Genomic DNA, 15,926 nt, shown 5'->3' on the forward strand with positions numbered 1-15,926 from the left:
TGACTTCTGCCCAAGCACCACCATAAAGTTTACACTTTTGGTTCTTAGTCTTAATATCTCAGTGACTAATGGATGGATTGTCATGAAATTTGGTAATGATGTTCATGTTTCCCAGAGGATACAGGCTAAGTACTTTATTGATCCCCTGACTTTGTACCTAGCGCCCCCAGCTGGTGAAGGTTTTACTTACCCAGTAAAATATTTCACCCTCTACAAGACAGATTTCCACAAAGTTTCTTACAGACATTGATGGTTCCCATTAATAGTGACTTTCTAGTTGAATTTTCTTCTATTGTGTCCTTTGGATCTGACGTTTGCCTGTTGGAGTGAAAGGTGTTGACAACTTTTGGATGGATTGCCATCATGAAATGTGGTTCAGACACTCATGATCAGATTGGATTTTAATAACTTCAGTGAACCCCACTTTTTTTCCTCTAGTCAGTTCTTTAGTTTATGACCAGATACCTGCAAAACTAATAATAATTCCCACCAGACTAAGCTGTACTTCTTTTTTAGTCTTAATTAAGAAATGTTAAAACGCACTAAACTAGGATGATGAACATAGTAAACATGACCTGCTAAAATCACCATGTTAACATTTTCATTGCAAGCATGTTAACATAATGTCACTAGAATTTAGTAAAGTCTCACAGAGCTATTACAGTGGCAGTACACTCAGTCTTTTTAGCATGTGAAATAAGCATGCTAGGGGAGGAAAAAGCCTCTACCCTTTTTTTTTTTTACTGGATGCATTTCCCAGCCTCCAGTGTCAGACGGGTGCTCAGAATGCAAGCTGGTATTTGTTTAAAGCCAAACCAAATGATGTCAGAAGAACCTGCTTTGAATGCAGGTCACTGCGGCATGTATATACATGAATGAATACACATGCAGGGTTTGTTGATGTCGCGCTGTGGCTTTCTGCCTAAACTGTGTTCATCTGGTCCCCGCAGAGGCATGGCTCAGATGAGGAAGTTGGCATGTGATGGCATCAGGACAAACTCCCGGGGCGAACCACAGGTCCCGCTGGTGTCAGCCAGACAGGAGATCCTCACCAGCCTGGTGTCTGCCCTGGACTCAGTGGTACGTCCCAAAGCAAACCTCAGTTTTATTTCGGATATCTCAGCCTGCGGTGTCAAGATGATTAACTGCTCTTAGCAAATGAAACGTATTAATAAACAGCTACATTGCATTTCTTGTTTATGTGAATATGCACTGACCAACAGAAACTGATGAAATGCATAACTCTGTGATAGTATCTGATGGTGGAACTCACTATCTCCTTTCCATGTCAAGAGAATGAGAATGCAGTTCTTCTGGTAATTAGTTTTCATAATGAAGTCTTGAGTTACAGATGTCCTCCTCACAGTTTCTAGTAATGACTTACGAGTAAATGATGCCTGTATCCTTTTTCTGCAGTGCATGGCAATGTCTAAGCTCAATGCTGAGGTGGCGTGTGTCACCGTACACGAGGACAGCGTGATTGCTGTCGGCACAGAAAAGGGCAGAGTTTTCCTCAACTCCAGGAGGGAAATCCAAACAGACTTCTACAAGTTTTGCCGTAAGTTGCCCTCTCCAGTGAAACTGTGATTGTTGCTTTGCCTTATTCAGCCTTCAGAGACCGTTGATCTCTCTCGTTATAGCTGCAGCTGTGAGACAGTTACATAAAATGCACTTGTGTGTTGGGCCTGTCCCTGCAGGATTTTACAGTTTATCGCACAAAATGCAGATTCAGCCAAAAAGCTTCAATAACTGCAGCAGCTTGCAGTTTCGCTGGATATCAGATTACTTCAACATGACATGATTGAATCAACAAAGCAGTTGCAGTTTCACATATTTTGCCCTTTATCAGATAAAATGATATCGCAAGAAAACTGTCTTGTCACATCTCAATTGAAAAAAAAAACTATTTTATGTGTTAAGTTTGCAAAATTACAGATTTGTTGCACACTCCTTATGACTTGTGGTACTTTTTAAACAGTAAGCATGTCAGAGACTCTCTTAAGAGTTTAAATTAATGTTGCAAGTTCTACTTGTTCAAGAAGTTAAAGGAGCTATGTGTAAGTTTTGCTATTGCTTCATAGCCAACAGTAGCATTAACAGCTGTTTACTTATCAGTCTTTCTGAGAGCTTCAGCCATTGTCGTGTTTACAAGAGGGTATAATATGTCCTCTGAGCAGCTACTTTGTCAGGGCCGACTGGGCGCTACAGTGACTCGGTATCGGAAAGTGTGGAGACAGTCTGACTGGGCAAGGGCTAGCTGGTTAGCATGCTAACTTCAGGACAAGAAAAGTAGTTAATCTTGATCTTAATCTTGGGCAGAAGAGGAATGAAGTTTGATGCTGAACCTTCAACATTTCTTCTAGACTGGCAAGTTAACAGCTGTTAATGTTAATGTTGGCTATGTAGCAATAGCAAAACTTAAAGATAGCTCCTTTAAAGTCTGACATCGAGGTCATCCCTTAATAGAATTAAACAAAATAAAGGATCGTACACTTTCATGTACTTATGCACCTTGTGAGAAAATATTCCAGTATACATTTTACCCAACATGTAAACTGCTTCCTTCAGCCCTCATTTTAAATAAACAATCTAGTATGCAAGATTTCAAGCCGAGTCACATTTTACAAATCAGTGTTGGGACATAAAGCCCCGCCTGTTGACATTGAGCACTAAGGTAAAACAGGAAATAATGTTCTCAGACTCCACAATGTTTCCCTGCTAATAACACCAATTTATGGGGCTGTGACCGCCCATTACACAGTTTAATTTTATCAGGCTTGTGTGTACACAAGGTGAAATTAGTTTTTCTGGCCTGTTAGAGGGAACAGTAGTTCCAGTTTGCTTTATTTAGTAATGAAGTAGAATAGAAATAAGCCATTGTTTGTGGTTTCAGGTAGCTGGCCTTTTAACTATAACAAATGAGGAAGATTTGAACTAAGTGGCTTTGTGTTGCCCACTTAATCATCAATTGTCTGAGACACTTTATGTTTATCCAGATACATTCTAAGACAAACAAGTCATTAATTTTATGAGGCACTATTTTTCAGAAGGTGACATATTCATTACTTTTAGGAAGAAGTCTCTCAATCATCTTGTTTTTTGTTTCTTTGGAAACTTGAAAGTCAAGGCACAAAGGAAGCAACATTCACTTTTCTCCAAGCTCAAATTGCAGCTCACCCAGGCCCACAAGCAACTGTAATGTTGTCGTACACTTGTGTTTTTTTTTTTAATGTTACTTTTGTCATCTGGCTTTAGGGGTGCCATGTCTGCAAAATTTGACAACAGCAAATGCCCATACCAAAGACCAGGACGGTGATCTCAGCAAACTGAATAAGGATGGGGAGCATGGGAAACCAAGAGCTCCATCAGAGGCTCAGTCCAACATCTTTGTTCTGAGGAAGATGGTGGAGGAAGTCTTCACTGTGCTTTACAGTAAGGGGGACCAAATGCAAATTGATTTCAGATATCCCATACGCAAATGTCATATATGTACATATATTGAATTTCCTTATATGGAGATATAAAATAAAAGCACAAATGTAAAATGTATATATAGAACCTATTAGAAACTGGAATAATTTTTACATATTCACATATATGCCCATACAAGTATGTGTGTTTATGTATGTATGCTTATATTATAGACATATGTTATGTATATATATACATCTCAAAGCCTGTCAGTATATGTTGATATTATATACAGTGGGGTCAAAATGTATGAGACCACTTTCCCAGAATGGGGAGATAGACCTGTTTAAAATTAATGAGAAATTAATAAGAAAAACATACATATTATGTTTGTTTTAATAAACTTGCATATATACTGTAAATTAAATATTTACAGTATTGTTCGGGTTATAGTACATTTCTGTATGGGAAAAACTATTCCCTTAATCATAATTATTGCTCTCATTATTTTTCTTCACTCATGACGCAATACTGTTCATTGTTAAAAAAACATATTTTACTAATTGACATACCTGAAGCAAGGATCACTTGATTATCAAATAGTGCCAGCTGCTCAGGAGCAGAAGCTGGTAGCTGTAGGTCTATATTCCACAGCACTCACACTGCCTCGTGCACTACGCAGGTGAAGCTGTGGGAAAGAGCAGCCTGGTCCCTGTGCCTTACGAGTGGATCCAGAAGGACCCCAGCTGTGTGGTGGCCCACGGTTTGCCTGATGGAGTCACTCTGAAGAAGCCCTCTGAGTATGACACAAAGACCCTGATGAAGATTTTGGAGCAGAGCCACCGAATCCAGCTCATAGTTAAACGGTGAGTCTGTGAAGCGAATGTGTGTTATTTCTGAACAATACTCTGGTGTTCAGGATAACAGACTTCTGTTTGAGGGCTTGTATCAGACTATGAAACCAGATGTTTCACATCTGATCACTCCAGAATGAATGTTTGTCAAATCAGTTTAGCCTGTAATGCTTTGCAGGGAAACATACTTGTGTTTGGCTGGAAGCACATATCTGGCTCGGCATCTTGTGCAGTTAGATATTGGTAGCAGACAGACTGTGGTGTATTAGTGGGGGAAAGACGGGGGTTTAATTCAGCTGGGGAAAACACGTTCTCAGGTTACAGGTCAGTCTTTTCAGAACATATTTGCTTGATAACAATACTGGCAGTATTTATGAGGCTCTGTTGCAGAGGCTGCACGAGGAGCAGTGTGTATTTTGTCAACAACAGTCATACAAGTCACAAGAAGTCTGTTAATAATATGTATTAAGGGAAAATATTTAGTCTGGCCCACATCGCTGGGGCTGGGTAACTCCACAGAGGCCTGATCTGATGCCTCTTTCTCAGAATCCTCTTGGTAGGAGTTGGGATCAATCTCTAATACATATTTACACATTTGTGATGGTAAGAAAACAAAGACTTGTGCCATGTTTCCCTGCCCTCTTAGTGTGTGTGCCAGCATCTCTGTGGAGCCAGTTCAGCAGTAATGTCCTGTGAGCTAGAAACCTGTCCCCATGACCGTATGTTTACTGTATAAAACTCTATAATAGGGCAGTACAAACTGTCAGTAGATCCTGATCAGACTGGAAACAGCCCTGCAGTAGAAATAAATTCAAAGGGCTGCATTATCGATAAAATATGATCCAGTCTATAGATCCATGAATTTGAAGGCCTGCCAGATACCAAAACACTGCACAATGGTTTCTAACACAGTGAGACAGGATTTTAGAGACATGGGGAGTTATTATAGCAGCAATCATTTTATCTTTTGTTAGGATGACCACCAGTAAACAGTAGAAGTAAGGCATTCACATTACAGAGTAATCTATGAGCATCTTGGTGATGTCTACCATATAGATTCTGCCATTGATTCTGGCTAAGAACATTTTGTTGCATGTGACTGGCCTTTGACTTCCTGCTGCACTGAAACTTCACCAATGTTGCAAATAAAAACATTTAAATTCAGCTGGTACGGATCAGCAGATCTGGTGTCACAGGACTGAGAATAAAATATGTTTTGTTTTTGTACTGAGAAGTATTGAATGCCTCAGTAAAGATCATTAGATCATCTATTGGCTGCAAAAAAAAGAAACTTTCTGCATCACCTCAGTCATTAAATAGTTTAATAAGGTTTTCGTTCAGGCTACTCTGAGCATAAGAGTTGTTTTTATGCGTTTAGAACTGTCACATGCCACTGCTGACAACAAATTAAGGGATTCCTCTCTTTACCACTGTATAATGATGTTGAATATGAACAGTCTGAAAATATTAACTTGTTGTTAAGACATGCTCAGATTTGCGTTTGCCACTTCTTCTTTGACCACTGAGGAGTTAAGATACCAAAGAAAATGCCAGGTGGACACACCATCTTCTCATTTCATTCATCTTTCAGTTACGGCTTCTAAAAGCTATCAAGGCGATGCCATAATGGAACACAGGCATTTGTCCTAGTCAAAATTTGCTGCAGCAAATGCAGCATAAGCCAAGAGACGCTTGGCAAGTGATGCAGTTGGCAAACAAAAAAGCTTGATGTCGAGCTGTGATGTGTGTAACCGTCCAAAAAGATCAAACCTTCTGCTTTAGATTTAGTGGAACCTCTATCCAGTGTTTTTTTTTTTCTTGATTTTGATTCCATCTCTGTGCTCAGGCCAGCAGAAGATCTGTCTCGAGAAGCCAAGTCCAGCGCCGACGTCTGTCACAACGCTCCCGCCGCCGTCATGACGCCGAGCAGCCACGGCCCAGGGAAGAGCACCGCCCAGGTAGCCACGTCGTCAAGTCCCGCCACTTCCAGCAACTCTGTTCTGTCAAACTTCCTGTACGGCATGCCCATGTCCTCCAAACCCCACCCAGATGGCAAGCTGGATTTCAAACCCATGTCCCTCCTCAACCTGGGCAAGGACAGACTGGCCAACTGGACGGACAAGGTCAAAGATTGCGCCAACAATGGTAAGGTGTGCATGTGTGAGTTCAAGAATGACATAAGGATCACAGCATGATGAAAACTAAAACCTCCAGTGTGCCTGGAAAGTGGCGAATGAGCTGTGCGTGCGCTGAAGTCAGATTATTACACCACTTGTTTCATTCAGAGCAGCACTTCACTTTTATAGCACATTTCCTTGTTATGCTCAGATTTCTAAAGGAATCCTTCAACTCACAGCCACCAGCAGTCAGCTGCATTCACTGACCTGTGTTTGAGATTCTGCAGTCGAAGCCTTACCTTGAAAATGTAGAAAAACAGTACAAACAATACCCATGAAAAAGAAAATGTTTTTTTTTTATTGTTTATACTGGTAATTTTGCATTTTTTACAGATAATTAACTAAGTTAGTCAAGTAATACCAAATGCTGGGGAAACCAATGACTGAAATTTCTTTGTGAAATGAAAGGGAATTGAACTGAATGTATCTGATTTGCCTTTTCATTTGCATTTTCAGATGAAACAACAAGACTACCTGGTGAGCAAGGTCAAAGCCCTCCTGGCATCCACATCTCCAAGAGGCTGCTCTTCTCCATCGTGCATGAAAAATCAGGTAAGGTTGAACACATGACCAGGGAGATGTGGGCGTGTCTACAGACGTCGGCTTCATTTTAAACATAGGTATATCTGGAAGGGTAATTGAAGTTAGACAGACTGAGCAAGTGAACGCCTCACATCTCTTGTCTCAGCCAACAGTTGTACAGTTTTGCTTTGAAACCATCGCTAAAGTCCAACATTTAAAGCAAAGCTAGAAATGTTTTAACTGCACAAATGTTCCCAATATTTCCCCCAGAGTTAAAGCCTCAAAGTCAGATAAGATGCTGGCAATGCTTCACTGGCATTGTATCACATTATACTTGTGAAAAGTTCATTTCATGGGATGCAACATAATATAAAGTGGAAAAAAATATTCTGCATCATTATTTCCGTATTTTTTGTAATTCACATCACATGCAGGTCATATCTATCTTCGGAAAGCTTTACTACATTTAGAAATAAAGTTCTGTGAGTTAGAACAGTGTTGTCATGCAGCACTAACTTCATCATGATGGACCTGCTGAAGCGTCATGGTGACTGCAAGATATTTAAAGCTACAGTTCAACATTTTAGGAAATCCGTACACGAACTGAAGTGTAAAAATGAGGACCAGGATATTTCTTGTACCTTCCTGGAAAACTTCTTGTAAAACAAACTGAATGTTTTTACACTTTAGTTTAAGTGTAGTTTGACAAATTAGTGTTCTTTAGTTTCACACTGAACAGTTATGATCTGCTTATCAAACCCTCAACAAGAAAGCCAACACATTTTCAGATATAGTGTTTATGTCGTCTGTGTTTGAGGTAGTTTAGAAACTGTTAATCCCTTTGGAGAGCACTATCAAGTTTGTTTTTCAGGTTCACACATTTAATAGTGTCTTTGTTACAATTCTCAATGACCACATTTTATCAAGAGGTGTTTATTTATGTAAGTTTATGTAAAAAAAAAAACAAAATAAAAGCTACAAAATCTTAACCTTATCTAGATAAAATCATACAAAATCCTGTATCACACACTATGAAATGTCACAAAGTAAAATTCTAATATAATGAAAGAAGTTAAAATCTGTTAACACAGAGATAGGAGGATTTTGTACATTTTGTTTTACATCTTTTCATGTTTTGCCTTGTTCTGCTTGGATTTGCAGACTCACACAGTAGCCAACAGTGTTTACTGAACCAAGGCTGAACGTTACTAACCCGTAACCATTAAGGACTAAGCTACTAAGATGTCAACATTAATCCTTTAAGAAGATTGCAGTAATTTCCCATGTTGACACTGAGTAGATGGAGAAGATTAATTTCAGATCTTTAGCAGTACAATGGAATAAAGCTCATTTGAATGTTAAAGCTCCAATAAACACTCGCTGTACATAAAACACTGGACACAGGATGTGTTTTTGTTTTACTTCTCCTCCTCTCAGAAAAGTGGGACTCGTTCATTCGGGAAACTGAGGACATCAACACTCTGAGAGAATGCGTTCAGATCTTGTTCAACAGCAGATACGGTGAGAAAAGCCGCTTCTCCTCAGTATCATGTATAGCGGGTGCAGTTCAGAAAAGTATCTCTGCTTCCTCAAGCAATCGTTCATGCACAGTGATGATTCTGTGGCGTATCTGTGGATGTTGATAGATTGGGGTCACTGCTTTTTTGTTTGATCATCTTCTCCTCAGTGATACACAAACACGACACATATTTGTAACCACAGTGTTCTGTGCAAAAAAATGTCCGCAGAAGAAAAAAAAACCCAAAAAACAGCTGATTACAAGTTCACATCTTGAAATATTTGCTTTGTTTTGCCGCTGATTTGAAAGAGTTCAGAGGATGCTGCAGTGTACTTATACTGCAGATGCTGCGTGTCTACAAGCTGTTTCCACAAATTGGGGAGGAAAAAGCATTTCCACATTATGGCTCATGGGATATGTTCCCAGAATTCTTTATCCAAGCCCACAGCACTAATTATCATTCCCTTAAAGTTTCTCATTTAGCTGGAATTAGCTCCACGTCTGTAAACCTTTACTTGTGGTGTGCATCCCACTGGAGGCTGTTTTTCCTGATGCAAATTCATGTTTGTAGATTAACAAATGTATCAAGTAGAATAAAGAAAAGGTGAAAAGCTCAGTGATATTCTTCCAGTAGCCTCACCATTGTTTGTCCACAATGCCTGGTTGCTTACTGTTTTCTTCCTCCAGCTGAAGCCCTGGGTCTAGATCACATGGTGCCTGTACCCTACCGCAAAATAGCCTGTGATCCTGGGGCCGTGGAGATCATAGGCATCCCTGACCAGATCCCCTTCAAGAGACCCTGCACCTACGGAGTTCCAAAGCTCAAACGCATCTTGGACGAGCGCCATGGAATCCGCTTCATAGTCAAACGGTCAGAAATGCTTCAAGACAAATACACATTTTTAAATGTTGTTGGCATGATGTACCTTTTTAGACAGACAAGTTGTAATTTATATGAGTAGCTTTTCAGGGAAACACATCAGTGAAGTGTTTCGTGACCCTTGGTACCACTTTGTCATCCAGCTCCACTCCACCAAACCTCAGTGCGGCATCACGTCTGAAACTTTCATTTAGAAAAGATTTTTAATAAGCTGCTACCAACTGAGCCAGGCTATACCATCTGCCTGTTAAACGCCTGCCTCCATCAGCACACTATGTCCCACCATTTCCTATTCGTGTCCCAGATGACTCTCCCTCGCCAGCATGTCGCACTAACGTCTGCTCCACCACCCATTTGTTTAAGCTAATTTAAATGAGCCACCATGCCTAGTTTGAGATTGCACGTCTTTCTAACGAATCCTGCAGGCACTTCATTAGCGTTAATACAATTAAGAAAGATTGAAGATGTGATTCTTCAATTACATCACGTTCCCATTGTCATTGGGAGATGTTCCAGATGCAGGTCCTGATGTTCTCTTTTTTTGTTGACACACTACGATCATTTTTAAACAAACTCATCGTTGATTCTAATGGTTTGCTGCTTTAATTAAAACCAAAATGGAGCCTTGCTCTTAATCATGCCAAGATGATATCACATGTAATTACAAGCTAATTTATTTTCCATGTTATGAACAGTTGAATTTCAAAATTATAGGCACATAGATCGACCTTTTTTCGGTTTTGTTAATAATGAAAATTTCACTGAGTGTTTTTAACGTCTAATGGCTGGGTTCAGTTTGGCTCAGATATTCATGGTCATTAAAGGATGAATCCTTATGAATCCTCTAACTTTTTATCATGTGACAGAAATATTTTCAACACTTCATGTCATCAAAAGATACCTCAAAAATGTTATAACACAAACATGCTAAAGTTAGCATGCTAACAACCTAAAATTCCTAAAGAATAAAGGTTGTGACAAATCCCATGAAAAGACGAAAACCCGCAATGCATCAGTCAATCTCTTAATATCTCAGGACTTTCCTCCTCTGTCTGGCACTGATACCCAAGCCCACTGGTTTCTAATGAAGCAGTAAAGCTTTAAAAACATGTCACAATTATGTCGTTTCCATTTTCTACAAAAAAAAAAGCTCAGTACATTTCTTGAACAGTTGGGCTCTGTAGCTTTCTGCAAATGTTACTCAATCAGGAGTAAATGGTCCATTTGTCAGGGACAATTTTCAGCCAGGAATGAATGCACATTTGGGTTTCTAGTCAGTATTTACACCAGCAGGATTGTGTATGCAGTATTCAGTCTAAATGAACTACAGTGCCCACGTTCCTCATAATGAAGGATGGTGTCATCCAGTTCAGGGATGTGCTTTTTGATGTGCCTTTTTTTTCAGCAGTGCAGCCTGATGGCACAGAGAAATGAGGTGTATCAGGCTTTTGATATAAAATGTAGAATGAATAATTATGTTAGAAAGGTAACATGCTCACAGTTATGTTTTCATTAAACCCAAAGTGGAGCTGAGCCTGATGAAAAGTTGAGCCAAGTCTGACAACATGGAGCTGAGTCTGACATGTCCTAACATGGCCACCTTACACAACACAGGATTAACCCTTTTAGATTTAGGTAACAACATTGTCTTTTGTCTAGACCAGTGGTTCCCAACCTTTTCCAGCTCATGGCCCACTTGAGAATCTCAAAAATACTGGCAGACCACATCTGGCCCCATAACAATATTGAGGCCAAATAACACGTTCTCAGGGCACTTTTTATTTTAATGATAACAATCAAAAATTTGGGACTGAACTGAAAGCAGAGGAAACTTATAGGAAGCTTGGTTTTTCTTTTTTCATCTGTTGATTCACCATCTGTCTCTCGACTCTCTTTCCTTTTATCTCTTCCTTTTGCTTACCAGATATCCATTTACCTAATCAGATTAGATAGCAAACAAGCACACGATATGGACCGACCAGTGACAACACAGACAGTTTTTTAAACAATCTCAAAGTTTTTACAGATTTAAAGATAATTTCGTTTTAAATTATTTAAGAACATTATATGCCTGAGACAAAACTTTTTCCTCCACTAGTTATAAAAAAAAACTGAGAAAAGCAGCTGTTGTTTGAGGTGTGTTCTGAGCTTTATGTAAAAGCTGTAGTATATTTGTCTTGTTCAGCAGTGACCCGGAAATATAAAATCAGGTCATCTGGCTTTAATAAGATAGTAAATTAATTATAAATGTACAGTACCTATAAATATTGCCCCTCTTCACCAGCTGGAAACTCCACAGTCTCAAAAGATTCTACAAATAGATGCAAATAAACAAAACTTAAAGAAATAGATGTGTAAAGTAAAGATGAGTTACGTTTGCAGCAGGAGGAGAGGGTCTCAGTGGCAGACTGAGCTGCAGCAGACGCCAGAAGGAGTCACATCCACATCCACACAGTTATTTTTGGTTGGAGTTTTTCACTGGTAACAAAGGAACGACTCAATTACTTGACTGTTTGACTGAGGCTGATTGTTTAAAGAGTAGCTAATGTGCGTAAAGAAGAGCTGTTAATGATGTGTTCCTCCACATGTACACTGTTTGCAGCATGATGTTTGCCCTGAGAGCTGCAGCGCTCTTTGATCTCAATGACTAATGGCCTTTTTTTGTTTCTTTTTTCTTTTCCAGAATGTTTGATGAAAGGATTTTCACTGGTAAGACTGTGATTAATTTAGTTTTTGTTTTAGTACAATTTTCTCATGCATGTGAGCTGTGATGTGGCCACATTAATAAAACACAGCTGATCTGTCCATTTGTGACTTCTCATGCGAATATCTTGAATCTTGTGACGTTCTTTCTAGAACTGCCTCTTTTTTTTTCTCTTTGGAAAAAATGGTGACAGCATCATGGGAGAAGAAATTTCTCAGTGTCAGATCAGCTGTTTCCAGACTGACTATTATGGCTTTGTATCCTGTAAATTGATCATATACATTAAATTACATAAGTAGCATAAAACTGATGTTGTACTGCAGTGTAATACAACAGTCCCACAGAAAATCCTGCCTTCATGAAGGCCTCAGATTCCTGTTCCAGAGAGGTGTTTCAACTGACAGGTATTTCTAATATTTATTCCATCCTCATTGATAGAAATGGGGTGGACAAAATAGGAGAGGTATATATATTATTCAAATATATATCACCTCTAGGCATAATGCGATTCAGTTAAACATGAAATTAAGCCTCCAAACTGGCCTGAAGTTGAATGGATCAACTGCCGTGTAAAAGCTGTGTGATTTAAGCTGTCGCAGTCTGAAGTTGACAAGCGTGACAGAAACATGGTGAAATATCCGATCCCTACTGTTGGTCCTAGATGCACTGTGAGACACGCCCACCGAGATATCGGGTGGCTAAAGATGAAAATTCAGACAGTCTCTGACAAAATTATTGTAGGTGCTGCTTGAGACACCTCTGTAAACTCACCAGATCAGAATATGCAGAGATATGACACAGAATGCAATCACTGATGAAGACATCGGAAACACTGGTAGTACATACAGCACAGTGTTCATATAGCCCTCCCAGTGTCATTTATCTTTAGTGAGCACCATTTTTAATGAACTAAATGAAAACTGTGTCAGCACTATGGCCGAAACTCGCTGCAGTTTCAAAACATGAGAGCAGCACAGATGGATGATGCAGGTTGAGGATGTGTGTCTGCTCATGTATATATTAATTTAGATGATAGATATGTATGTATGTTATATTACAGTCTGACATACACTGTAACCAAACATTTTTAGACCCGTCTTGTACAGTGTAATGGACCTGTGGGATCGGTGTTATCCCACAGTTTATATGTGTCTAAAAACAGTTGTAACATATACTGATCTTCATGAGAGTAGGACATTCTGCAGGACTGTTGTGTTAGACTTCAACTTGACTGGCTTAGTTTTAACTAGATCAACCTAATAAACTTGATACAGATAATAATTGCTGATTGGTGCACACTAGAGCCTGACCCATAAATCAGCTGATATGAGCTCATTGCAGATACTTTGGTATTGGTGTCAGTGTCAGCAGATTAAATGACTGTCTGCCAACTGTAAAATGACCTGTTCAGTACATTTATTGTTCTTATTTGTCATAAAGAAAAACACAGAAGAGGGAACTTTACCAAAAATGTTTCTGTATTTTATGTGCGTGTAAAGAAAATTAATATCAGCCAATATATTCAATATATTTTAAACTCTCAAACATGAATATCATTATCAGCCTGATGCAATGCTGTATCAGTCAGACTATAGTGCACCAACGAACTATAAATGAGATAAAATTGCTAATTAGACTCATTATCTAAGTGTTGCTGCATTTTCATTAAAATGAAAAATGATCTACATCTTTTCAAAGGGAATTTTGGAAAATGTAATTATATTGGTAGGAATCCATGTGGGCTCAGTGTTGAACCTCGCCCCTAACCCCTGGCATTTAGCCGTACAATATTTGTCAGGAGCTTTACAATTAATTACAGTAACTGGCCGACAGAAAACTGCCCTGTCAAGTCTTTGTTTATATATTTAACCCCGCAGACGTTCTCCGCTAATGGGATGCAGTGTTTGTTTATCTTCTTGTGTCTTGTTTGTTGAAGCTGCTGGCAAGATTGCAAGGGAGGAGGGAAAGCATGACCTGGGCTCCACGCCTGAAGACAACTTCCCTGACAATCTGAGCATCCTGCCCACCGCAGCCGAGCTGGTCAGCAATCCTCACAGCAGCAGGTCAGACAGCCCACACACACACATACACACAAACACACCTACGCACACACAAATCCAGCATTACCCTGCAGACTTTGTTTATAATGTGGAAATATGAGATAGTGGCAGGCAGCCAAATTATATTGCATTTATAACCGCCATTACTCATAGTGTGGACCGAATTAAACAGCTTAAATATGCTGCTTTACAGAATTTATCATTTATATTGCTGCTGTGAGACTAGCCGTGATAAGCTTAATTTTAGCGACAGCCCTTAATTCATATTTTAATTTGGCCTCATTTAGGTCATTCTTCTTCTTTATATCCTGTGATTTCATATGTAATAGGCCTATAGTTTTAGAGTGTGTATCCTGGTGCCTTGTTGATCCAATACATCAACTTACAAGGATGCATTCATAGAAAAATATGTGCAATCTGAGAATGTCAGCAGTTGTCTAATAGGCTGTTGCACAGATTAAGCAAAATTTAAGACAGATCAGCATTAACTTACAAATATCATTAGGCCCATGAGCAGATTCACAAAGGCTTTAAAGGCCCCATATTTTACTCTTTTCCTGTGTTTTATTTGAATTGTTGATATCCATTAGAAGATATATTTGTGGTTTTAAGCAGCAAAATCCATCTCAGTGTAGCTTTACATCTCCTCTCTGAGGCATCTCTCTGGAGTTCTAGCAACCACAGGTCAGTGAGCCAATCAGAACAAAGGCCCTGAGCCTCGCCTCTGTTTGGCTGACTGTTTTCTGAGTGATCGAATAAAAATATAGCAGACTTCAGGTAACAACACTTATCAACATGGAGAGAAACCAAATCCTTCAAGGTTGGATGGTGGGTCCAGGTGGGTGGGATTTGGGGCATGGCTAGGGCGGTGACTGCTTTGTTGTGACATCACAAAGTTCCAGAAGTCCTGACGGCTGGTTTTAAAGCTCAGTTTCTGAATACAGGCTGTGTGCATTTCTCTGTGGACTGAGGCTTTGATACTTTCACAGTATTCATTTAGAAGCTAGACCTGATTTGTAATCAAAAAATTCATGGACATTGACATTTATACAATATGGGACCTTTAATAAATCACTTTTGCAGTTTGGTAATTACCTGCACGTGTTTTGTTTTACTTCACAGATCAACTAGTGCGTGTGTGAGTCCCTTGGCCGACTGTGAAGCAGGTATGTGCATTATAAAAACTACAAAAATATTTTGAGCCCTGAGTATCAAATGAAAGTTTTTTTTAAAGCATTAACATTCTTTGGAAGTTTTTTTAAAGAAATTACCATCGTCTTTCGCAGTCCGCTCAGTTCAGACATGTTCTATCGCCAACTTAAATCTGTTGAACACAGCCATAAACACACAGTGCCCACAGACTGATGGGAACTCAGGCAGAATGAACTGTTCAATCCCCGCAGGTCCTTCAGGAGACTGCATTCCTTTGAAAAGGATTAAAACAGAGCCTCCAGATGGGGAAATCATTCAAGTCACAGTGCCAGGTAAGCGAGCACACGCTATGCAGCCATTAGCTTTGAAAATGTTTACTTCTGAAAATATAAACACACTATCCAGACATGGGTTTTTATAGATTGTCCCTCAAACATCACTGGTTTGTGATGTACTGCACAAATGTAAAACTGTGTCATCAGATGAAACAGCTTGACTTTACTATGGTGTGTGTGGCTTTTACTCTTCATCAGTTGCTGCCCCTTCTGCAGCTCCACTGCCCAACTTTGCATAATTAAATTTTGCAGACTTCAGTAATTAAAGCCTGTGCACTGTAATATCAGTACAGTGCACCGTGCATGCTCATG

The 15,926-nt window shown here is 39.4% G+C and overlaps 1 protein-coding gene across 2 annotated transcripts in view; it reads left to right on the plus strand.

The window, feature by feature from the left end:
• Positions 1-15,926, plus strand: part of gtf2ird1 (GTF2I repeat domain containing 1) — a 34,711-nt gene that overhangs the window by 4,596 nt on the left and 14,189 nt on the right. For both annotated transcript variants that reach the window (XM_071505831.1, XM_071505830.1), the window contains exons 2-13: positions 951-1,080; positions 1,417-1,558; positions 3,256-3,432; positions 4,094-4,277; positions 6,112-6,410; positions 6,899-6,994; positions 8,402-8,485; positions 9,171-9,354; positions 12,047-12,072; positions 14,004-14,130; positions 15,250-15,293; positions 15,531-15,611. In XM_071505831.1, coding sequence (XP_071361932.1) covers positions 955-1,080; positions 1,417-1,558; positions 3,256-3,432; positions 4,094-4,277; positions 6,112-6,410; positions 6,899-6,994; positions 8,402-8,485; positions 9,171-9,354; positions 12,047-12,072; positions 14,004-14,130; positions 15,250-15,293; positions 15,531-15,611 — 1,570 coding nt within the window. In that variant the 5' untranslated portion in view covers positions 951-954. The remainder of the gene's footprint in view (positions 1-950; positions 1,081-1,416; positions 1,559-3,255; positions 3,433-4,093; positions 4,278-6,111; positions 6,411-6,898; positions 6,995-8,401; positions 8,486-9,170; positions 9,355-12,046; positions 12,073-14,003; positions 14,131-15,249; positions 15,294-15,530; positions 15,612-15,926) is intronic.

Source organism: Trachinotus anak, unplaced genomic scaffold (genome assembly GCF_046630095.1).
Source record: "Trachinotus anak isolate AG129_WGS33_773 ecotype Australia unplaced genomic scaffold, CSIRO_AGI_Tana_v1 ptg000020l, whole genome shotgun sequence".
Classification (NCBI taxonomy): Eukaryota; Metazoa; Chordata; class Actinopteri; order Carangiformes; family Carangidae; genus Trachinotus; species Trachinotus anak.